General features: G+C 37.2%; 1 protein-coding gene across 1 annotated transcript; it reads right to left on the bottom strand.

Annotated features, from left to right (window-relative positions):
• Positions 1-13,579: 13,579 nt before the first annotated feature.
• On the bottom strand, positions 13,580-15,363 carry LOC104216151 (putative late blight resistance protein homolog R1A-10). Its single transcript, XM_070161243.1, has 3 exons — positions 14,270-15,363; positions 13,988-14,210; positions 13,580-13,615 (listed from the first exon to the last, which is right to left on the bottom strand). The coding sequence occupies exons 1-3, from the start codon at positions 15,361-15,363 to the stop codon at positions 13,580-13,582; spliced, it is 1,353 nt and encodes a 450-aa protein (XP_070017344.1).
• Between the last annotated feature and the right edge of the window lie 11,332 nt (positions 15,364-26,695).

The raw sequence follows: 26,695 nt of genomic DNA, 5'->3' as shown, positions 1-26,695 counted from the left end.
CTTGTACTTATCGCCATAACATGATTGTTTCCACCCTTCGGGTTAACTACCCTATCACTAGGTAGAGCCCCCTTAGGACGAGTATTCAAAGATTGTGAGATTTGGCCTAACTGCACCTCCAAGTTTCTGATTGAGGTATTATGGGAAGCCAACTGCGCATCAGAATCTGCATTCTCTTTCATCATTTGTTCGAACATCATTTCAATTTTACCCATATCATTAGTAGAAGAACTAGGGCCTTGGGATTGAAATGGGGGTGGATTGTTCGGTTGTTGGTACATTGGGTGCCTTTGAAAGCCTTGCCCCCGGTTTCCTTAGTTTCCATTGTTCCATCCACCTTGATTGTTGTTACCACCCCATATTGTTGTTGTTACCATTCCAATTTTCTTGATTATTTTGATTTTTGTTCCCCCAATTACCATTGCCTTGTTGTTGTTGATTGCCCAGTTGCCTTGAGGTCTCCATTGTTGTTGGGTGGAAGAATTGCCCCTTTGGCCTTGATAATTGTTCACATATTGCACCTCTTCATTTTGCCCATCATAACTATCATCTTGAAATCCACCATAGTCATTGTCAAATTGTTCCAAATTCCCTTGGTTATGTTGACCTCTTTGTCTTCTTTTGTTGACAAGCATGTTGACACCCTCCATGACATTCACTTGACGAGGATTTTGAACTTGTTGCAACTGTGCCTTTGCTTGTTGGTTCATTGTAGTTGTCAACTCATGTATAGCCTGCCTATGATCATGTAACTTCTTGGGTAAATGAGTAACCATGGGGTCACCCTGGGGAACATTGGCTCTACTTTGCCAAGCAAAAGAAGTGTCAGCCATCTCGTCAAGAATGTCACAAGCCTCATCATAAGATAGCTTCATGAAGTTGCCCCCAGCAAGTTGGTTCACTATGCAGTGATTTATTTTGTTAATGCCCCGGTAGAAAGTATGTTGGATCATCACCTCAGTTATATCATTGTTGGGGTATTCCTTTACCATTGTTCTAATAACACTCCCAAATCTCGTGCAAAGGTTCAGTGGGCTCCTGCTTAAAAGCCAAGATCTCATCTCTCAATGCTGCCATATGCCCTGGTGAGAAAATTTTTGCAATAAACTTGTCTGCCAACTCATCCCAAGTAGTGATGGAATGGTTGGGAAGTCACTCAAGCCAATCCAATGCCTTCCCTCTAAGTAAAAATGGGAAGAGTCTCAACCGCAAAGCATCATCGGACACATTTGTTTGTTTGCTCCCCCAACAAGTATCCACGAACCCCTTGAGATATTTGAAAGCATTTTGATTTGCAATGCTTGTGAAATACCCACGGTGCTCCAACAATGTCAGCATCACATTAGTTATTTGAAAATTGTCCGCTCGGATCCAGGGTTGGACAATTGCACTTGCATAGCCTTGGTTTGGAAGCACTCTCGGAGCCACTCTTGGAGGTGGCGGAGGAGGTCTAGAATATTGTCAGTGGCATTAGCATTGGCCTGGCGGCCTCTACGTTGTCCTTGAGTTACAATAGGCACATCGTCATCTCCAACATCATCTACCTCCTCCCCCGCAATCACATTTCCAAGAGGGTCATTAGCATTATTTGCTGCCATTTGGTACCTGAAGTTGTGACACACACAAATTAGTAATCAGGAAGGAAAGAAGAACAATACACAAAACTATTTAGATAGATAGCCAAAACCATTAGCTCCCCGTCAACGGCGCCAAAAGTGATCAAGGCCAACCCTGCACTACTATGGAGTAACGAGAGAGGTCGAAAAAGCTTTTACCCGATTAAGGTTGGGACCTATTTCCATAGAGAGCTATATACTGAAGTCGGGTGTCTATCTAAAGCGGTGTTGTGTATTTGCTCTTAATTGCACTTCTACACATTTTTGGTTTGATTTATAATTCTAATTTTATAGAACTACAATACTCAATTAAACTAAATAAGACTATGATTAAACTATTGCGAGTTGTTCAAATGATTAAAAGGCACTAGGGTAGTGACTTTCACGTAGGGGTCAATTGACGGATTCTTGAGTCTAAAGCTAGATTGTCACATTTGGGGAGTATGATATAACCACTGCATGATTCTACTCACTCTATACCTCTCGATAGTTTGAGTGATTTTGCCCGAATTGACTTTCTCAAGACAAATTGGGTATGCAAATTTGCACAAGCAATCAGGGTTCAAGTCGGGTATTACTATTTCTAGGTTTAACCCTTTAATTGGGGCTATCAATCTCTTGAGTACGCCCTAATTCCTTGTTGGACTAATTTTATGGACTTAGGCTATATTTCTCAAGAAGAGCCAATGTCTATTAGTCATAAACTAGTATTTGCAACCACTAATTCACAATTAAAACCCTAAATTAGCCCAAATATCAAATACCCATAGACAATCAAGCATCAAAACACAAGACTCATCAATTACCCACACTAGGGTTGAGCCACAACCCTACCCGATGGGTCTAGCTACTCATCATTAGAGAAGAAAACAAAATAATAGATGAAGAAAAAGTCATTATAATTAATTGCTAAAATAAACTTGAAGATTCAATGTTGAAATCACGCTAAAATTACTCAAAATAGGTCGAAGAGACGAAGTCACGAGCGCAACTCAATACAAAAACTATCTGATGACATAAAAATGGGAAAAGAATCTATTTATACTAGGCTGAAAATCTTGGACAAAAATACCCCAGCGGGGCTAGTGCGGACCGCACAAAATCGAGTGCGGCCGCAATAAGGCTCTAGGCTTGAATAATCATCTCTCTGAACTCAGGCAATGCGGACTGCACGAAATCGAGTTCGGCCGCAGTGGCTTCCATTGCGGTCCGCACAAAAAGGACCGCGGGCTGCGTTGAGCTTCATCCTCCAAAACATCACCTCTCTGAACCTTGGCTCTGCGGACCACATGAAATCGAGTGCGTCCACGGTGAACTTAATGCGGACCACACAATACCCTTTTGCGGCCGCATTGCTTGTTGGCCTGAACATCAACCTCTCTGAACTTCACTTGTGCAGACCGCACTGGCCCTATTTGACTGAGTTTTGTCTTGTTTTGTTACTTGTGAAAGTTTCAATCCTTTTTGAGCTGGTATTGACACCTTGTCACCTTGTTGATCAAACCCGCAATCAAGCACAACTTGTGAGCCTTTGGGACTATTTTGTACACAATTCTAATCAAAACTTGAGTAAGAAGGAGTGTAGAATGCATCATATTCCCTGGTTATCAGGTGCCCACCTGGATAACAAGGGAATACAGTTCATGTTTTGGCAATCAGGCACCCACCTGGAGAACAAGGGAATACAGTTCAAGTTTTGGCAATCAGCCGTCCACATGGAGAACAAGGGAATACAGTTCAAGTGTTGACAATCAGAAGACCACCTGGAGAACAAGAGAAGTCATTTCAAAATTCAATTCAAGTAAGAAGTAGCAGAAGCTTGCAACAAGAATGCGATTCAACAGTCCGAGATGATCAACAGAAGTTTGTCATAATCCAGAATAAAAAAAAAGAAAAAAAAAGAAGAAGAAAGAAGTGAATCCAAAATGCAGAAGTAGATGAAAGATGTGAGCTACTCAAGACATGGCTGAGGTCACAAGCACTGCATGTCCGATCTTGATCCGAAAAAGTTGAAGAAGAATGAACTAGCACCTGCAGCTAGCAAGCGTCAAGGTTCAATTCTAAAGTCTGCATGAAGAACCATTCAAGACTCAAGATCAAGCTTCAGAAGACTTATAGATAGGAATCGTGTAACTCATAGTTGACAGTCTTAGTTAGTCTTTTTTATTTTTGATTTTTGATGTAATAACAGGACCACGGATTGGAACCTCGACGTAATGGCACCTCGACCGGCTCTCCACCTCAGTATACTCCATCATTGTTCCTACTTCTGAACTACACGTGGCCTGATTCCTTTATAGCCAAGATATGTAGGCAGCTCAGATACCAGGGCTCAGTCAAAAACCTGTCTAGTCGTCCTTTGTCTGAAAACTCTTCGCATTACCAGTCAAAGAGGGGCAGCTGTAGACATGTGATTTTTGACCCTCCCCAAGATTTTTATATTTTAGCATGTAAATATTTAGTTTAGGCCTAATATCGCTATTTCAACTAGTTTTAACTATTTTTTTTTATTTTATAACAAAAAGGAAAATTACAAAAAAAAAATTACCTAGTTACTTTTAATTCATGTACCTTTCATAATTTGTTTTTAAAAAATATACAAAGTAGTACCTTATTTTCATCTTTATATAATATTGAAAATACAAAAAAAATAGTTTCATGTTTTAATATAGTTTAGTTTAATTAATTAGGATTAGCTTTGCATTGTGTAGTATTTTTATCTTATATTAAAATGAGTCAATTAAAGTGTTGGACCACAATTTTAGGAGTCTTATAGCCCAATTTTTGACCCAATTTGGATTAGCCCATTAAGCCCAATACCCAATACCACTAAGCTAACCCTAATAACCTAGACCTAACCCATAAAACCCCCTAACCTAGTCTGAAAAAGGCAGCCGAAAATACACAAAAAAAGGAAGACCTAGACCCTAGAGACTAGACTGAAGAATCAGCCGTTCCCCTTCATCTTCTACATACCCCACCTCTAACCAAAATTACACCCCTTGAACCAAAAAAAAATAATGGACATCTCCTTCTTGGCAGCGCCGCAAGAAAGGAGTTTCAGGAGCAACACTGTCACTTCTTTCAAGCTGCTGAATTTTAGGCCTATAGCCTTCAGCAGCAACAACACCAACTACCATAGAGCGAGGGTGCAAAATGTCGACAGTGAAGATAACACCATCGGAAGATACACTTTCAACTTCTATCAAACACTTTGTCAACATCCAACGCCCAAATTTACAACCCCCATAAGAGCTTTTACTATAATATCAATGGACCCTCTTAAAATTTGTGTAAAATAATCAGTTACAACCCCTAATAAGCTCAGCGACTTTACGGGGATAAATTTTTGTTCTATTCTTTCTCTTCCCCTGTTTCGTTGTTTCTTTGCTTCAAAATTGAAGCCAAGCTCGTCATTGTCCAGAGTGCTTTCGAATTTTTCGGTGTCGATTCGAGGTTCCGATTGAAGTCGACGGTGAAGTTCTCCATGCCCGGCCCGACTTGTTCGAGCTCTCTCGCCGAGCTTGTATCTTTGTATTCATCTCTCTATATATAAAAGGTTCGTCTTTTTGTTCTAATTTACAGGTTGTCGTCAATCTATGGTTGCTTTACTTTATTTGTTGTTTGTGTTATGTATAATCTATCCTCCAGTTCTTTGTATTTTTATCCCGTTTTCTTCACTGTTGGAACGATTTAGTTGCCTTAACATTGAGTAGGTGAATACTACTTCTCTTGTTATTCTTTTCAATATATAAGAACTAGAAGCATCAATTGATATATTTGAAATTCTAAAAGAGAATTGAATAAATTCCAAGTGCCACCAGGATAGTATTATGTATTTTGTGTTGATATATAACTTGCATACATCAATCTTAATAATTCCATACCTTTGGTTTAAATTACTAAGCTTACTCAGTTCCTGATGTTTCTCTATGAATGTATTATGTGCAGTAGAATTATAAAAGTAAATGGATTCATGTAAGTCAAACAAGGATAAATAAATCATCGCCCTGGGTACGGTTCCCGTGGCATGGTCATGATATATAAATCTAAATTCAGATGTGCATTTCATGTGATCCGACTATAACTTTGAATATTAATGATAAAAATAAACATGTTGTAAACCGCAGGTGCATTTCATGTGACGCGATTCGCAACGTGTTCAAAAACGACAAGTGTACGATAATCGTGCCTTGTTCCAGAAAATAATTCTATAAATATTAAAAGCGGCTAAAATTTAAAAGGGCACATAGGCTTAAAATATGTAATTAAATCAGATAATTGGGCCAATATTAATAGTTGAGCGACCATGCTAGAACCGCGGAACCCGGGAATGCCTAACACCTTCTCCCGGGTTAACAGAATTCCGTACCCGGATTTCTATGTGTCGTGGACCATAAACAGAGTCAATCTTTCCTCGATTCGGGATTTAAAACCGGTGACTTGGGACACCATAAATTATCCCAAGTGGCGACTCTGAATTTTAAATAAATAATCCCGTTTTGATTGTCACTTAAATTGGAAAAAACTCTCTCATACCCTTCCGGGGGTAGAAAAAGGAGGTGTGACAATATCCCATATATATATGTATATATATATATATATATATATATATATATATATATATATATATATATACATATATATACACACACACACACACACACACACACACACATACACACACACACACACATATATATATATATATATATATATATATATATATATACGTGTAGATAATGTCATCTGGTCATGGGTCAATATACATGTATAAATGAATACAATGCATGATATATATATATCGACATCTGGTCATGGGTCAATGTACATGTATAAATGAATGCAATGCATGAGAAGTATGTCAATAGGACCATTATGCCTTTGAATAATATCATGAAGTAAACATTATCAACTTACGTATTTTCTGAGACCTATGAACAGATGATAGAATAATAGGACACATGGGAAATCAAGAACATAAGCATCTCTAGAATTTCTATGAATAGAGTCGTTTATGGAAGTTGTGCATTTGCTCGTTTCGTTTGTATCATTTGGATCATGCCAAAAAGAAAGAAGGGATAGCCTTAACATACCTGAGTCGATTCTCTTGACGATCCTTCCAATACCCGTCAAACGTGACAAAACATGTATCGGCGGATCGAAATAGGGGAAAATTCATATGATGTTCTTGAGAAAGGTTATACTAGGCTCCCTTAGAATTGCAATTCCCGTTGCTATGATGTAGTATAACTTCATATGAAATTTTGTTGTAGCAAATCACATTGCTATCATCTAATCTTTTATGAATTTTGTGGCTTCTTGTTGATTGACTTGGACGTTAGTTTGCTGAAGAAAGATCATGTTGCCATAAATATTGTAAAGGATTCATATGAATTCCTTCTTTGAAACTTTTTGTAGTAAGCATCGCAATATTGTAATTTAGAGAAGCTTTGTATATTAGTGGGTGTGGACCCCACTTTTGGGGATTATTTTATCCACAAATTCTCCTAACATGCCACCAATTTATAAAGACTAATGAGTCATTATATGGTCATAGTGGGCTGCCACGTTGGGGCTATCAAGCCTTATCCAATAATTCTCCCATTTCCATAATTAACTATTAGTTCCCCACTAATCCAATAATTAATTAATTATTCACATAATTAAGAATTATCTAAAACATTACCTAAAATACTATTTTATACACCTTACTATCATGGTTATGTATTACCATATAAGGTACTAGTCCATAAATATCAGGTATTATAACTCAGACCATATTTTATCCCAAATTGTCAAACTTCGATGAAACTCGTTTTCTTCGATTCACTTACCCTCTCACTTTCGCGAATTTACTTATCACTTGTTTGAAATAGCATAATACTTATAATCCCAAAATAATCGTGTTCCCGAACTTACGTTGATTAACTTACGATGAAACTTTAACGTACGAAAATGCGGAATGTGACATCTCATTTCCAAGCTTTTATCAATTTACCTATGGCGTACTTTCACATACGAAAATATGGGATGTAACACCATTCCCCCATTGAAATATTCGTCCTCGAATGTTGACTGATGCACTTATCATTATCATAACCTATAGTTCTTGCGAATACTTTTGTACTCTCCTTGCCATCTATACAGTTGTTCTGGGAATAATCCAAAGTCCAGGGTATTCCCACCTGTAGGTCTCTTTCTCACACCACAACCTGTGGTCGGAATTCTTCCAATCTCGTAACTCTTGCTACCTTCTATCATGCAGCCTCCACGACTTTTCCCTTATATGTTCTCCTATGAGACCCTTCCCTCCAGATGTTAGCCAATCTCTAGGTCTTACTTGTAAACATATATAGAGCTTGACAAGATGTCTCTCTAATCATCTATAGGTATATTGAAGTTCTTTGCTCTGTATGTTGTTGAACTTACGAATATTGCTATATCTTATTTCATAGACCCAGTTATCTATCTGTATTACTTTACTGCATCTAGGTAGGTCATACTATACCACAACTCTCACTTCAATTTATTATTACTGAGGCATGCTAACGAACTCCAAGTTACTCTTTCGCTGCTTATCATATATGTATAAGTCTAAGTCTGTTAATGCTTCCTCATTACTGTTCATCTTAGGAATGATGGCCTAATCTCACATTATACTTTATAATTTTTATCCTGATAACTTAACCTTTTATGTAACACTATCGCTAGGGTTCACGTCGCATCGAGGAACATTAGAAGTGATTTTCCTGATCCACCTGGGGCCGATACTATATTTCCATAGCCCTATTTCATATCATAGTCATCCCATGTGATTCACCTTATATGGGTATTTTAATTCTGTACAATTCATGAAATCCCCCTTTTTTTTTCTTTAAATCATTACTAAATCGAAGGCCCAAACATCATCCTTTATTTACCCCAATTACACCCTTATTCTACTACCAGGGCAGCATTCTATCTCTTCTAAATGCTACTAGTCTTAGACTCCTTTGAGTCATTCAGACTATACTGAGCTATCTATAACTTAGAGAAACCATCAGCTCTTTTGTTTTCACGGGCTTAATCCTGACGACTTATCCATTTTCGTCATCTTCTCACTTTCCCTTTCTTATCCTTACTCCTTTCTTCCTAACACCTTGTCGATCTACCATACTTTAGCTTGCGACCTACACATATCTATTTATACTACTTGTAACCTTCCTTCAACTTGCTTTCACCATAGATTTCCTTGTGTTATTCTAGAACATCAAGCGAGATATCGCATCGTCTCTAACTCTCCTTTACTCTCTTAGCTAGACCTCTCGATATTTAGAAACCATAGGTTGTAAGGAATGCCACTGACACTATCATTCATGGATACTGAATCCCAACGCTTCTAGCCTTCTATCTGAAGTAAGGACTATTCACAACCTTCTGTATTTGAGTATCTCGTATGTTGTCCACCTTTACTTACTTATCTTAAAGTCTCACATTACATCTTCTATCTCTTTCATAACCTCTTTTCCACATAGGTATAATTTACATCCATAACTTGAAGCTCTCTTATAATACTTGCACCTCTGGTGCATACACAATCTGGTGGTAGCTCTACACTAACTTTCATGAGGCTGGTACTTTTCTAACTTGCTTTATTGTAGAGCCATTATAGAATATGGTTTTTGTACTATCTCTCTTGCACCTGTGATATTAAGAGTGATTCTACTATGTTCTTAATCATAATTTCTACAATTTTCTAGGTCCAATAATCAGACTCTTGATTTACTTAGTTGATGCAATTCTTTAGTTTCCTCTTCCCTCAGATCAGCCTTTATGTAGGCTTAAGCTATTTTTCGATCTGCGGCTCATGGTATTACTTTAGCCTTTCATAGATGCTATGGAATATCCAGGATACAATCTTCTAACAATTCAATCCTTGGTCTATGACCTGGTATCAATTCTTTCTTTTAACTTATACCGAAGTCTTCTACGACTGTATGATTGTGAACATATATGCCATATGGATAATACTCTAAACTCTTAAGTGCGTTCATAACGTAACTAACTCTGGATCATTGATCAAATAATTCCTTTCGTTCTTTCTCATCTTTCTTTAAACGTAAGCTATTACTTTTTTTGGTCTTTCTACCCCCATGTTGCGTGCATACTTAGCTTATCTTTATTCCCACGCATGCCAGAGTCTTCGTGCAACTCATATGATCTCGAATATTACTCTTGATTTCACTTCCCGTTCATTAACCATGATAGTTGCCACTTTCTTTTGGAGTGCTTACAATGTTGTTGTAAGACTGTTGTTACACGACCATTTCCTCTTCAGGTTACTGTTCTTAGGTTGAAGCCTTCTTCCTTATTTACTCACCTAGTCTTTCGTTGTAGTTCTTAGGGAGGCCTTCTAGCTCTTGTAAAGTTACAAGCTTGTTATATTGTTTACCCGACATAATTGTTTTTGATGTTCGTACTCACCTATAATTGTCCTTAGCTACTTACCTCCACACTCATGTGCTGGTACGGTTGCTTCTAAACTGAAGTTTTGACTGTCTTCCCAGTGGGACTCTCTTTTATTTCAGTAACACTCATACGATACCTTTAACTACTGCAACTCCTATTTGAATATTTCTCAAGTATTACAATGATATTACAGCGAGGTTGAATTCACTATATTGGGCTTTACTATGCTTATCTTGCCCTATCTGCTTATTCATCTGTAATATCCTCTCTAGCCATAACTAGGCTCTTCCTAAATCAACTGCCAACTACTCGTTGGCCCATTCTCATATCAATATTTCGCATAATCCTTTTTAGGTTATTTCTTTTGTCTTAACTTACCTCTCACACTGGCTCCTTATTTATCCATAAAATCCTGAGCAGGAACCCTTACTTCCTTTCCTTGACATAGTTCTTGCATAATGTTTTGGAATCGTAGCATATCTGTAGGATTTAAATAAGTGCAATCTCATCACTTTCTCATTTTTATCGCATTCTTTCTTTACCATTCCATAGTTACTAGAACCACTTAATTCTGACTTAATGTCACATCACTCCATATTCCCCCCTTTAGGAGAGTACTAAGATTTAGTGCGACGATGATCTACGTATAGATGTTTTACCTCTTCATTTTAGGCATCTTTTCACATCATCGATGACCCTTACTTTCCTTGCGGTAATCTTTCTATGCCAAGGATAACGAAATTTCCTTACTCGCGATGGTGACACTTAGTGTAACTGACACATACATTCCCTTAAGTTTAACTTTGTTCACATTGCTTGTTTTAGGGAAACGTCTTCCTGAATGACCATTCTCTGAATTTCTCATGAATATTCTTCTGTTGTCCATTCTATTATCGCCAAAATGAAATATGAAATTCTGATGATATTGACCATTATCGAATCACTCAGTTCCTAATTCATGTCTAGTTTATCTTGTTAACCAATCTTTCTTTTCTATTTGGATATTTCTGAGTTCATTTAGAACTCTTTCAGTATCTGCAAGAGCAATATCAACAAATTCTTGAAGTTCATAACAATTAGGACAAGTAGGAAGACGTACCCCACTGGTTCCCTAGTCTACCATAAGGTCAAGTTTACCCGAGTCTTCTTCCTCATCTACTCCTTCGTCTGCCATGAGTCCAAGCTCTCCTGAGTCCTCATTGCTATCATCTTTTATGGCCATGAACCACATGTTTGCAATTTCTTCATGGTCAGATTCTTCTTCATCACTCCAGGCTCCAAAGGACTTCTTCTTTTGAAGGTTCCTGCTGAGCTTCTTCTTCAGTTCGGGACAATCAGCTTGAATGTGTCCATGTTTTCCACATTCATAGCATCTTCCATCATTTTCATTATTTTTCCTTCCTTTTTTGAAGTTTGATTTTTGCTATTTCTGTTCTTCCTCATCATGCCTGTTACAACTTGAGAGAGCATGGCTATGTTTTCATCATGTTCTCCTTTTTCCTCTTCTTCTTCTTCTTCATTTTTTGGTTCAGTCACAGTTGCTTTGAAAGCAAATATTTGTTTCTTTTCTTGTTGAATTTTCCTGTCCAGGTGAGTTTTCTCAAAGGCTATTAGATCACCTCTAAGCTCATCATATGATATTTTGTCAAGGTCCTGACACTCCAGAGCAATGATCTTGGGCTACCAAATTGTGGGTAGAATTCTAAGAATTTTTCTGACCTGTTCTCCGCTCTTTATTGCTTTACCAAAGGATTTTAGATCTCCAAGAATTTTGCTGAACCTGGAGAATATTTCTTCTTCTGATTCTCCGTCCTTCATTTGAAATATCTCATATTCACGAACCAAAAGATTTATCCTTGTTTCTTTTACCTTATTTGTTCCTTCATATGTGACCTCTAATTTATCCCACATTTCCTTAGTAGTTTCACAGCTTGAGATCTTTTCATATTCTTCACCATTGATAGCATTGTATAGTAGATTTTTCCTTTAGCATTCACAGTTATGATGGCGACTTGCTCGTTGGTGTAATCATCCAAATCAAGTGGATCACTTGACACTATGACTTGACCATTATCATCTTTCTTTGGCGGAATTGGAAGATTTCCATTTTTGATCACCCGCCAGACTTTGATATCATGTGACATGGTGTATGTTTCCATACGCACTTTCCAATGAGAAAAGTATTGTATGTTGAAATATGGTGGTAGTACTTGAGAGGTTCCTTCTTGAAACAATGCACCAACGACTGTAGCCGATCCCATGATCTTTTTCTCACTAGATTTTAAGCAATGTTTGTGAGCCTAACTCTTATACTAATTGAAAATACAAGAGGGAAGGTGAATCGTGGTTTATTAAAAATTGGTTGACTAAATGTAAGTTTAGTCGACTAGGTTTCACGCAGCAAATAAGTAAAGTAAAGACGAATCAAACGAATTGAAAGTTAAACAAGACACAACAATTTTTATACTGGTTCGGTACCGGTGTGGTACTTACGTCCAGTTTCCCTTGGGTCACAAGGTTCTCTTAGATCTTGATAAAGGATTACAACAATGATGGTATTAGTTCGTTCACCACCAACGATGCTTTACAGTAATTTTTGGATGTTGACACAACTCTCTTTTGTGTTCTAACTCTTCCTATCTTTTGTGACACTTGTAAACTCAAGAATAGAGCGTTTGTGCTAAGAACTAGAGAGACTTAGAAGACAGTGTTTGTAGTTGCGTAAATCTTCTTCTTGAGATTGGCAGTCTTCTTAAATGAGAGTTTTAGAGTCGTTGCAGATTGATCTTGATTGAGGCACTGAATCTTCTAAGAGATTTGACCCAAGGGGTGCCTCCCAATCCTACACTTTAGATGGGATGGATTCGTTTATGTTCTTCCTCTTTCATGTCCGCATTTCATGGAGTGAGTTAAGGCTTCGATTTGGTTGGTCAATCTTCTAATATAGTCTTTGAGGAGAGGCATGATATGCTCGAGCTGCACTTGATATATTTCCCTTGTTAGACAGGCTCGATGTCCTTTGATTGAGACTGAGATGGCGGTACTGATTTGGTTTCTTTTTTGATGGCCTGACTTCCTTTAATTTAGCATCATCAATTCTGGACTTCCTTTGTTTTAGCATCATCAAATCTTCGATCTTTTCTTCTATTTGTTGATGCTATGGATGGTGCCTTGATTCCTGCAATCAAAGTAGATAGGATTTAGTGTTGCACAATTGTTATTATTGAAACTTAGATGTAACACAAATAAATAGTAGAAGATAAACTAGAGAATGATGAAGTAATAAGTGATTGCACCTTCCAAGCTTCTGCTATAGACAGTAGCAAAGTCAAGAATTTTCTCTAGGGTGTTCAAATTTGAAAGAAGTAAAAAAAATACTCGACAAAGGGTGTTCAATATATGTTATATACCTTTAAAACCTAATATTTTATCTATATACACAATATAATTGACTACCCTTACCAGAGTGTAGCTCCGCCCCTGGCTATAGAACTATGCGCAACACCATATGATCAGCTTTCTGGAACTAAATATTTATTAATCCCACCCTGCAAGGGAAAGAAACTCCATCATCCTTGAAGCAGATCAACGACGTTAAAAGCATCATAGAACCATATGAAGAGTTTAGGGGATATATTAACGTTCCGTTATTCTAAAGAATCACAACTTCAAGTGTTAAATGTGAAGAGAAATTAAAGTAAGCAACAAACTCTATGTAGTCATTCTTCTGTTCTCTTTAGATGTGTAAAGGCTGAAGTATTACACAATGTTATCACCCTTGTTTCACAGTAGATATCATTATCAGACAACCAAAAGGGAATTTATAGGATGTAAACTAGCAACACAGAAAAATATATACTGTAACTGATTTGGAAGTATTTTTTTGAGATAGTTTGAATCTCACAAGGTTTCTCGCTGACGCGAACACTAAGGTTATCATTCGCCATGCTCTCTTGCTCTTCTTGAATTTCTTTGACGGATTTTGCAACAGAACTTCTGCAGTTATGCAACTCTATTGACTCCAACGTACAAATTTCGCCAATATCTTTAGGAATTTCCTCCAGGTATAAGCATCGTTTCAGAACTAGGCGTTTCAGCATTGGGAAGTTAACACTGCCAGCGTCCCAATGCTTCAGATTTGTCCTGTCGATTAGGAGGAACTTAAGTTGATTGAAATTCTCTTCATCGTTTAATTTCCATACGTCGCCGTCAAATTAAATCCATTGTCTTTAATTTTAAGCTCTTCGAGATTTGGCAGTGTTACAATATTAGCCATGTCTTCCCATGGTAAATAAGTACATCTTAATGTCAACCTCTTCAGAGATGTAGGCAAAGCATACTTACTTGGGAGAAGGTGCGGGTATAATTTTCTGGAGCAGATTATCTTCAATATTTCAAGATTATTTAAACACGAAAGGTTATTTAGCGTCTGGAAAATCATATCTCTCCTGCATTCTGCCCAAGCGCCATGAATTTTCAGCCTCTTTAGATTGGGAAAACCAGTAAACAATTCCTTAGTACAACAGGAAATACTTATATCTGAAAGTCCCTCGAGATTTTGTAGCTTGTAACCGGACCCTTCTTTACTCGATGGAACACGAAAAGAAGAGATCTTTCTTACCTGAAGATGCCTCAAAAGTTTCATTTTCCAGATATCCGATACTGGTAAATTAGAGTGTCCGCCAAAAACCAAGTTTTGCAGATTATACAGCTCGGACACTGACCTGTGAAGATCATCATAACAGTTGAATTCAAGGTATCTGAGATGTACTAATTTTGTTAACTCGAGAGGGAATTCTCGGAAAGTATACTGAAGGATTGCCAACACTCTTAGAAGTTTGAAGCGCGCTAAAAAAGGTACTTGTTTAGAAAGGGGCGATACAAGTTTTAGTCCATTTAATAAATATAAAGTTCGGGTGAAACTAGAGGATGAATTCCAGCAATCACTCGGAGAAATGGTTGAATGGAAACTACAACGACGAATATAAGGCTTACAAGCAGAATCATTGAATTTTCTTATGACTTTATGAATTCTGGTTACCTGCATAAACTTCTCTTTTTCAGCTTGTCTTAAAATCATGTCGCGCACCAGATCATGAACGCCACATGTTTTCATCTCGCCATTGAGTCTCCGTTTTATAACCATTATTAAGTTCCTACTAATAAGATCCTCCAGCCATTCTTTTCCAATTTCTTCCAAGCTTTTGACCCTTTCATTCCTTAGAAAACCATCAGCAACCCATAATTGAATCAATCTATGAGTTTCAACCTCAAAACCTTCCGGAAAAGCTACCATAGAAAGGAAGCATGATTTCAGGTGATCGGGCAAGTAACTATAACTCATCGCGACCACTCCAAGACATTTATCTGGTTCACTAGCAACGATTTTACTTATAGTTTTGGCAACATCATTCCAACATTTTCGTGTTGTAGAAAGTTTCAAGAGATGTCCTGCACACTAGAAGAGCTAAAGGTAGTCCGTGGCATTTTTGTGCTACTTGTTTTCCGATATCTTCTAATTCAGGAGGACATCCATGCTCTACACCAAACACCTTGTCCTTAAGTAACTTCCAACTATTATCCGAATTCAAAAGGCTCATCTTATGAGGATTGCTATCGGGATCTGCATGCTTAGCGACCTCGTCGTGCCTAAGTCAAAATAATTCGACTCCCATTGTTATCATCAGGAAAAATTCTTGCCATAAGATCCCAAATGTCCTTACTCCAAATATCATCCATGATAGCAACGTACCTCCGATAAAACAAGCACATCAATCAAAGAGCGGGGCAGTTTAATTAAGGTATAAAGTAAGCTCCAAGCAGCTACCACTGATCAACCTTATTCAAGCACATCAATCAATCTTTTTCAGAACTTTTTTTAAACCTTCCACACCCTATTTCTCATCCCCACAAATCCATCCCACCAACCCAACCCAACCCAACCCCATCCATTCCACCCCCCCCCAATTCCCACCTCCACCCCTGCCCCCAACTGCCAATCCACCACCATAAATAGAAGTATTATTAATGATACTTTTTTTTTTATGTTATAGATAGAGTACTTTTTTTTCATTTCAACAAATGAGATTTTTCTTTTCATGATATAAAAAAGTATTTATTTTATTTTATTTTAACAAAAAAATACTTTCTTTTCATGATGTAAAAAAGTATTTTCTTTAAATAAAGTATTTTCTTTTCATGATGTAGAAAAACTATTTTCTTTCATTTCAACAAAATAAGTACTTTATTTTTATGTTGTAGAAAGAGTACTTTCTTTTTGAACAAAAAAAAAGATATTTTCTTTTTAATTATGGAGCACAAATTTCAACGTTATTTTTGCGTAAAAAATATAATGCAGCACATTAGTTCCTTTTCTCTTTGTATGAATTTTTAGAAAAACAATTAAATTCTTGAAGAAAAATAGAGTTCTGAAACGTTGGATATTTGGAGAGGGTATAGGAAACATGTGTTACATCTAAGTTTCAATTATGACAATTGTACAACGCTAAATCATATCTACTTTGATTGCAGGAATCAAGGCACCATCAAAGGCATCAGCAAATAGAAGAGAAGATCGAAGATTTGATGATGCTAAAACAAAGGAAGTCCAGATTGATGATGCTAAATTAAAGGAAGCCAAGCCATCAAAAAGGAAACCAAACCAGTCCCGCCATCTCAGTCTCAATCAAAGGACATCGAGGCCGTCTAACAAGGGAAATATATCAAGTGCAGCTCGATCATATCAGGCCTCTCCTCAAGGACTATATTAGAAGATTGACCAACCAAATCGAAGCCTTAAATCACTCCATGAAATGAGGACATGAAAGAGGAAGGACATAAATGAATCAAGCCCATCTAAAGTGCAGGATTCGGAGGCATCCCTTGGGTCAAATCTCTTAGAAGATTCAATGCCTCAATCAAGATCAATCTGCAAAGGCTCTCAAATTCTCCTTTAAGAAGACTACTAATCTCAAGAAGAAGATTTACGCAACTACAAACACTATCTTCTAAGTCTCTCTAGTTCTTAGCACAAACACTGTATTCTTGAGTTTACAAGTATCACAAGAGATATGAAGAGTTAGAATACAAAAGAGAGTTGTATCAACATCACTATAAATCATCGTTGGTGGTGAACGAACTAAAACCATCACTATTGTAATCCTTTATCAAGACCTAAGAGATTCCTTGTGACCCAAGGGAAACTGGACATAAGTACCAGACTGGTACCGAACCAATATAAAAACTTATATGGCTTGTGTAGTTTTCAATTCGTTTGGTTCATCTCTACTTTACTTATTTGCTGCGTGAAACCTAGGCGACTAAACTTACAATTATTCAACCAATTTTTAATAAACCACAATTCACACCCCTTCTTGTACTTTCAATTGGTATCAGAGTCAGGCTCACAAACTTTGCTTAATAGTTGGTGAGGAAAATATCATAGGATCGAACACAGTTGTTGGTATATTATTTCTAGAAGGAACCTCTCAAGTACGGCCGCCATATTTCAACGGACAATATTTTTCTCATTAGAAAGTATGTATGGAAACATACACCATGTCATATGACATCAAAGTCTGGCAGGTGATGACAAAGGGTAATCTTAAAGATGAGAATGGTTAAGTCATAGTATCAACTGATCCACTTGATTTGGATGATTACACTTATGAGCAAGCTGCCGTCATACTATGAATGCTAAAGCAAAAATTCTACTGTACAATGCTATCAGTGGTAAAGAATAAGAAAAGATCTCAAGCTGTGAAACTGCTAAAGACATATGGGATAAAGTGGAGGTCACATATGAAGGAACCTACAAGGTAAACGAAACAAAGATAAATATTTTGGTTCATGAATATGAGATATTTCAAATGAATGATGGAGAATCAATAGAATAAATGTTCTCCAGGTTCAGCAAAATTCTTGGAGATCTATAACCCTTTGGTAGAACAAAAAAGTGTGGAGAACACGTCAGAAAAATTCTTAGAAGTCTACCGACAATTAGGCAGCCCAAGTTCATTGCTCTGGAGTGTCAGGACCTTGACAAAATGTCCCATGATGAACTTAGAGGTGATATAAAAGCCTTTGAGAAAACTCACTTGGACAGGAAAATTCAACAAGAAAAGAAAAACACAGTTGCTTTCAAAGCAACTGCAGCTGAACCAGAAGATGAAGAAGATGAAGGAGGAGAACAAGATGAAAACATAGTCATGGTCTCTCAAGTTATAACAAGCATGATGAGGAAGAACAAAAATAACAGGAGGTAAATCAAAATTTAGAAAAGGAAGGACAAATAATGAAAATGATGGAAGATGCTATGACTGTGGAAAACATGGACACATTCAAGATGATTGTCCCGAACTGAAGAAGAAGCTCAGTAGGAACCTTCAAAAAAAGAAGTCCTTTGGATCCTGGAGTGATAAAGAAGAATCTAACCATGAAGAAATTGCAAAAATGTATTTCATGGCCATAAAAGATAATAGCAATGAGGACTTAGGAGAGGTTGGACTCATGGCAGATGAGGAAGAAGACTCAGGTGAACTTGGCCTTATAGCAGACGAGGGAACCAGTAAGGTACGTCTTCCTACTTGTCCCCAACTATTATGAACTTCAAGAATTTGTTGATATTGATATTGCAGATATTGAAAGAGTTCTAAATGAACTCATAAAGATCCAAAGAGAAAAGAAAGTTTGGGCCTTGAAACTGGAAGTTTGCGAAATTGAGCATGACATGCTTCAAGAAGAAGTTAATGAACTTCAACTTTAACTGAATGGATTAAAAAAATCCACAAGTCATAGTTCTGTCAAATCATATCAAACTGCTTCTCATAATTCTTTGATTAGAACTAGAAACTCTTATGCATGCTCCTATTGTGGTAAAAATGGTCACAACACCAACCAATGCAGGAACAGAATCAGAGCAGAAAGAGGCCCTGAAAATCCCAAAAATCCATCGTATTTTTATTGTGGGAAATGTGGTCACACTTCTAACCATTGTAGGTTCAAGGACAACAGGAGATGGGTCTGGCAACCTAAATCCTCTAGTCAAGCTAACACTCAGAAATCTAAGCATTCAGGACCCAAGCAGGATTGGGTACCCAAAAATAAGTAACTTTGTTTTGCAGGAACACCACAAAAAGAATCGAAAATGAAAATGGTATCTTGACAGTGCGTGTTCCAGACATATGAGTGATGACAAACAACTATTCAAAGCAGTCACCAAACTAGATGGAGGAACAATTACCTTTGGAGATAAATCAAAAGAAAACGTAATTGGAGTTGGAAAAGTTCCTCTAAGCTCAACATGTGATGTGGATGAAGTATACCTGGTTGATGAACTCGGTTACAATCTTCTCAGTATCAGTCAAATATGTGACAATGACTATGAGGTTCGTTTTAAGAAACATGGCTTGTTTATGGAAGACGAATCAGGTAAAGTTATTCTTTCATGAAACAAAGACAAGAATATCTATACTATCAGTAATGTAGATAGTCTTGGTGATCAAATATGCCTTGCCTTTATGATTGATGATCCTTCGGTTTGGCATAGAAAACTTGGACATGCTAGCATGCATACCATTCAAAAACTTTCGAAGCACAATCTTGTCATTGGTCTTCCAAAACTATATTTTTCAAAAGATCTTATTTGTGTTGCATGTCAATTAGGAAAACAAACTAGTTCATCTTTGAAAATCAAAAACATTGTTTCTACTACTAAACCTGTTCAACTATTGCATATAGATTTGTTTGGTCCAACCAGAACTGCTAGTATCGGTGGCAAAAAATATGCTTTTGTTATTGTGGATGACTTTTCTCGATTTACATGGTTTTTTTTAAGTCATAAAGATGAAGCTCTAAGGAATTTTGAAATTTTCTGTAAAAAGGTTCAACACGAAAAAGGATACTACATTTCCACTATCAGAAGTGATCATGGAGGAGAATTTCAAAGCAAAGCTTTTGAAAACTTTTGCAATGACCAAGGAATATCTCACAATTTCTCTTCAACAAGGTCACCTCAACAGAATGTAGTGGTAGAACATAAAAATAGAACCTTACAGGACATGGTAAGAACCATGATTATGGAAAACTCTCTACCCCACCACTTCTAGGCTGAAGTTGTAAGCACAACATATCATATTATCAACAAGTGTTTGATTCGACCCATTCTTAAAAAGACTCCATATGAGCTATGGAATGGTAAGAAACCCAATATCAGTTACTTTCATCCGTTTAGATGAAAATGCTTCATTCACAATAATGGAAAGGACAATCTGGGTAAGTTTAATCCAAAAAGCGACAAAGGTATTCTCCCTCAAGTAGAGCATATCGAGTTTATAATAAAAGAACTTTATGCATTGAAGAATCAATTCATGATGTTTTTGTTGATACTAACCCTCGCTCAAGGAATGAAAAACTTCCTGAAGTTGAGGAAATTTCTATTGTCCCGAAGTCTATTGTTGTAGGGAGTGAATGCCAAAATGAGTCAACTAGTCAACAAAATCAGTCAACTGATGAGCACATCCAGGAATCTTCTTCAATAGAACAGTCGACTACTGAGGAAAAGGAACTAACCACGAATATTCCAAATGACTGGAAAGTGAACCTGGATATCCTCACAAATTCATTATTGGAATCCACAGGAAGGAATCACTGCTAGAAGATCTCAAAAGCTCAACTCGCACATGGCTCTAATTTCTCAACTTGAGCCAAAGAAAGTGGATGAAGCACTGAAAGATGACTACCGGATCAATGTAATGAAAGATGAATTTGATCAATTTGAAAGAAATAAAGTGTGGAAGCTGGTTCCAAAACCATCAAATGCTTCTACTGTAGGAACTAAATGGGTTTTCAGAAATAAGTTGAATGAATCTGGACAAGTGCTACAAAATAAAGCACAGCTGGTTGCTCAAGGTTACTCTCAGCAAGAAGGAATCGACTACGATAAAACATTTGCACTTGTAGCAAGATTAGAATCTATTCGAATATTACTTGCTTTTGCTTCTCATAAAGGATTAAAACTATTTCAAATAGATGTAAAAAATGTCTTTCGAAATGGCTACATCTCTGAAGAAGTTTATGTGAAGCAACCTCCAAGATTTGTAAATGATACTTTTCCAGATCATGTATTCAAGTTGACTAAATTTCTATAAGGACTCAAGCAAGCTCCCCGAGCCTGGTATGAAAGATTAAGCTCCTTTCTTCTAAATCACGGTTTCAAGCGAGGTAATATCGATACAACTCTGTTTATTAAGCATCAAATTCAGGTAATCGTATCACTCAAATTTATGTCGACGATATTATTTTTGGAAGTCCTAACTCTATTCTCTGTGAAGAATTTGCCCATACTATGAAAAGAGAATTTGAAATGAGCATGATAGGAGAGCTAACTTTTTTTCTTGGATTGCAAATCAAACAGTTTCTCAAAGGGATCTTTATCATCCTAACCAAGTACGTCAAGGAACTTATAAAAGAAATTTAGTACGAAGAATGCTAAGTCCATTAGTGTAACACTCCTTAAATCTATAAAAAAATTCAATACATGCTAAATACAGAATTAATTCATTTTATTTCGCCTAGAGTGCAAGAAGAAAACAATTATGCTTAAATAATTGGATATACAATTAGGGAAATATTAATAAATTTAATATTATTAAATATAAAAAGTAGATATCATTAATTATTGGTTAAGTGAAAACAAAAAATAATTTAAAAAAAAAGAAGCAATAAAACAAAAACTAAAAGCCCATAAAGGGCTATTGGAACCAAAAAGGATTGAAAATCCTTGTACGAAAACAGAAAACATTATGTTCATTCTCACGAACAGAGAACCACGAAACATAGGTGGCTTACTCACGCATGCAACGAGAAGTTCTAGGTTTCTTTATAAATCACTAATTCTTGGACTCATGTACATAAAATTTCCTATTCTATATAATCCTACAGTATAAGAATTGGATAGCTAATCCCTTCTTTCTCTGTATCAATAGTAAATTCCATGTTTAGGTGTGAAACTTTAAAATTGATTAAAATACATTGATTGTTGTAGAATCGTTTGTTTGACGGGTGTAAATTGGACATTGGCCTATGTATTGGCTTGAGAAGTTTTGAGGTGATTTGATATAATCATTTACTAAAATGGTTTAACTCACAAAAGTATGTATGCAAGGTGTTTGATGAATTGCTTAAAAGAGTTCATATGTACGTAATTAGAGTGAGTGGGTACTTATTAACTTAGAACTATTATAGCTAAAGTTTAGATGATTACTTATGATATTTGTATATAAATTTTCAGATTTTTGTGTTATTATTATATGCCATTTTCACATTGAAAATTTATGAAGAAGTAAGAATCTTTAAAAATACCTGTGAATGTTTATTTCATTCTTATCACATGTTTTACATTTAAGGATACCAGTATGAGTATGTATAGGATGTTCCATAAAATATTTAGACTTGAAAAGTTACGAGAAGAAGTCTTAGAAAGAAAAAAAATTTGGGTTAAGATTCAGTACAGACTTCATAGACACAATCGGTGGGTTAAGATTCAGGTGTTTTTAATTATAGCTTTGCAATATTTCAGTAATTACTACGAATAAATTTTTGGAGTTGGTTTATTTTAGATATTTAAATTAGTTAAAAGTATTTTATTAAAGTATTTCATTTGTTTCATATAAAGTTTGAGGTTATAAAAGTTTTAATAAGCACAAATGGTTCGCTTGGTCAAATTTAGCGACCAGGTGCAGGTCACAGCTTATTTAGAAAATGGGTCGTGACAAACTTAGTATCAGAGCCTCAGGTTTATGGAGTCCTAGGGGTCTATGAAGCCATGTTTGTAGAGTCTTGTTTATGGGTATGAAGCGTGCCATACTTATAAATAGGAGACTGCTAGCATTTAGGAAAAGTCTCATTTTTTCATATATTGGATGGTGCAGTAGAGCCTATCTCTAAGAAATTATCTAATGTACTCGTTTGTCCAAAACTCGCAGAAATGGCTCATACTCACAACTCTGACACCGACACTTAGGATGCTGCTCAAGAAACTATTGCTACTATTACGGCTCAAGGTAGCACTAAGAACGCTTCAACTTAGAAAAGGAAGGGTAAATCCACAAAGGGGGTTCAAGTACCTCGGGTTGAACATGAAGAAGGGGTGGAGCATGATGATCCAGTACATTAGGATCTAGTGCTGCCCCTAACAGCAGCTCCGGCTCAGACAACTATATCTCCAGAGGTGGGTCAGACGTTTAATGCTATCAACAGTGCTATGGAGATGTTTAAAGCCTTCATGGACAACAAGAATGAGAGAAGAGATGAGATTCCATCTCAATCAAATAGACAGAACAATTTTGAGTCCTCAAGAGTGAATGAACTTTTAAAGTTGAGTCCTCCATTGTTCCATGGTTCTATAGTTGATGGAGATCGAATATTGTGGCAGGAGGGTGTCAAGAGAGCCCTCCAAACGATGAAGCTGTTCAGCTGGCTGCCTACCAACTTAGAGATATGGTTGGCGCTTGGTTTGAGATGAGGGAAAAGGAAAGAGATGAAGATGATGGTCCACCTACTTGGGAAGAATTTGAAGAGGCCTTCATGGGTAACTTTATCCCGGAAGAGGATAGGGAAGCTAAGGCTACAGAGTTTGAACAACTCAAGTAAGGGAATAAAAGTGTGCAAGAGTACTACATGGAATTCATAAGGTTGGCTAAGCATGCTCCTCACATGGTTATGGCAGAAAAAGCAAAGATCCGCAGGTTTGTTAGCAGTTTGGCATACCACATTAAGGATACGACATCAGTTGCAGCGGTAGGAATGACAGCTTTATCCTCTGTTATGGGATTCGTGAAGCACTTAGAAAAAGACAGACAACAAAGGGGAGAAGAAAAAGAGCATAACAAGAAAGCCCGAATAGGGGGCAGGTTTAATGGTACATCCAGCGGAGGTGGAAGGGGACGTTCCTCCAATAAGGAGTCATTAGCACCAGCTCAGTCCAGTCATCAGTCAGGTGGTGGGTCTTCTTTTAGACGTACTCAGAGTTATGGTAACCAGTCTCACCAGAATCAGAATTTTAGGACATCATCCTCACATAGCCAGAGTCATACTGAGAAACATTCACAACAACAAGGTCTTTGCCAAACATGTAAGCGACAACATTCAGGTCAGTACAAGCTCGGGTTTCATGGTTGCTGTCATTGCGGAGACATTGGTCATATAAAGTCTAACTACCCAAAGTTGCAATGTAATTTCAGTGGGGGATCAACTCGTCTTTCTAGTTCCTCAGCTACTACAATTGTACCACCTCAGGCTCGTCGTTCTCATAATCAAACCGGGCATGGGGTAGACAGAGGAGCAGATCGAGTTATTCAGGGAGAGGGACAACCCCTTTTTGTTTGCTACACTGGATCGTCAGAGTGCAGAGGCATCTGCAGAAGTTATTACAGGTATACTTCTATTCTGCTCACATAATTCTTATCCCACAATTGATCCAGGTTCAACGTTTTCGTACGTGACTCCATACTTTGAAATTAACCTTGGGCTAGAACCTAAACAACTTAGTGAGATATTCCTAGTATCTACTCCAATTAGGCGAGTCAGTGGAAGCCATAAGAGTCTATAGAGGGTATATAGTTTTAGTCCAAGGTTGCAGCACCGAGTCCAATCTCATAGTTAGAAATGATGGATTTCGATGTGATCATGGGTATGGACTAGTTGCCTTCCCGCTATGCCAAATTAGATTGTCGTGCCAAGATAATGAGGTTTCAATTTACAAATGAAGAAGTTTTATAGTGGAAGGGTAGTTCAACATCGCTTGTAGGTAAGTTTATCTTACCTTAAGGCACAACGAATGATCAGTGAGGAGTGTCTCGCCTATTTGGCTCACATCATTAATCCAGAATCAGACCCACCAGCTCTTCAGTATGTGCCGGTTGTTAGAGAATTTCTAGAAGTATTCCCAGATGACCTTCCCAGACTTTGGCATTGATCTCATGCCAGGAACTGAGCCCATATCTATACCTCCTTATAGGATGGCTCCAGCAAAACTTAATAAGTTGAGAGAACAGTTGAAAGACCTTCTTGACAAGGGCTTCATTCGGTCGAGTGTTTCACTACAGGGTACCCAGGTCCTATTTGTTAAGAATAAAGATGGGTCTCTCAGAATGTGCGTCGACTATCAGCATTTGAATAGCTTCATTGATTATAGGCTATAATTACGTATTTTAGTAGCTTATTATACTCTAATATACTGTACTTTAATTGAGTTTGAGCGTTAATCACTAGTATTTGCACTAATTGTGTATTTTATGCCTTGTAGGAGTGATTCCAAGCTATGTAGATGTTATGGAATGAATTCAAGTGATTTGGAGCTTTGAAGTCTGAGTAAAAGCCCAAGAAATTAAGTCGGTATCGTGTCCAGGGATCAACGGATGATAGTTAAGAACGAAATGGAGAATCGAGCGGGCATACGACACATTGTCTAGTAAAATGCACATAACTATTCGCTCAGAACTTCGTGTGGGCTCTACAATATATCGTTGGAAAGCTATTTGAAAGGGCTACAACTTTAATGTTCTGCATATTTGCAAATTTCCAATACTGTGGCACATGGTGCGGCACGTGGTGCGGCACGCAGTGCGCCACGAGTTCCTGCAGCCTGTCAGAATCAGCAATCTGAACTTTCCCACTGCCGCCCCACATGGTGCGTCACCCCATGCGACGTGGTAGTGCAAATTTTACAGAATGATTGTCCTATTTCATGCAGGAGAAGGTATTTTCGTCTGGGCCCAACCCTACTTGGTATAAATACATGTAAAAACGCTATTTTGGAGAAGTTGGACAGATTCGACCCAAGGAGGCAGAGACACAATAAGAGCAAGGCGAAGAATTCTTCTACGAGTTTTTTCTTCCTCTTACTATTTTTCATTGTTGGTTATGACTTTTAGTATTGTAGTTTTACATACTATTATAAATAGCTAATTTGTTATCTAGAGTTTTGATGGAACCTTTTGTAAGATAAATTCTTGTTATAATTTTATGTAATTGAGCCATAGTATTTTCTCTATTTATTCAGCTATATTATTCTTGTGGTTGATTGAAGGGCCCTCAATTAGTTGTGCCTATTTAGTATGTATCACTCGGGAGAGAGTGCATATTTAGGTAGTCGTTGAACAACATCATTCCCGACGTATGCGAGGAATCAATAACCAAGGGTTAAAAGGTGGGATTAGCGATAACGAAACCTTGAGTGCGATCTAAGTGAGCTGTAATTAAAGCCAGCTAGCGTAACTCAGGAGAGTATGTCTATTAAATTATCGTAATTACTCAGGAGAGAATTACAACATGCAGAGCGCTCATGATCGGTAGAGAATACTTAGGCAAAATTATAGAAGACATAACAGGAAGGATTCCGACAATTGGAGAAATCATAACTCCAGACCTCCTTAATCTTTTCTCCAACCTGTAGTATCTTTAGTGTTAATTTCTTATTTTAATGTGTTAGTTAGTTAGTTAAACACAAGAATCTTAATATCTATAAGTTAGGAATTGTTCAAGCTTTTATTCTTGGTGATAGTGAACAACTCTAGCTAAGCCTTAGTTCTCTATGGGATTCGACTCCAGACTTGTAAACCGAATTATAT

The sequence above is a fragment of the Nicotiana sylvestris genome, chromosome 11, assembly GCF_000393655.2.
Source record: "Nicotiana sylvestris chromosome 11, ASM39365v2, whole genome shotgun sequence".
In the NCBI taxonomy this organism is placed as follows: Eukaryota; Viridiplantae; Streptophyta; class Magnoliopsida; order Solanales; family Solanaceae; genus Nicotiana; species Nicotiana sylvestris.
Note: the sequence above shows the minus strand (reverse complement) of the source record. Positions and strands in the feature narration are given on the sequence as shown.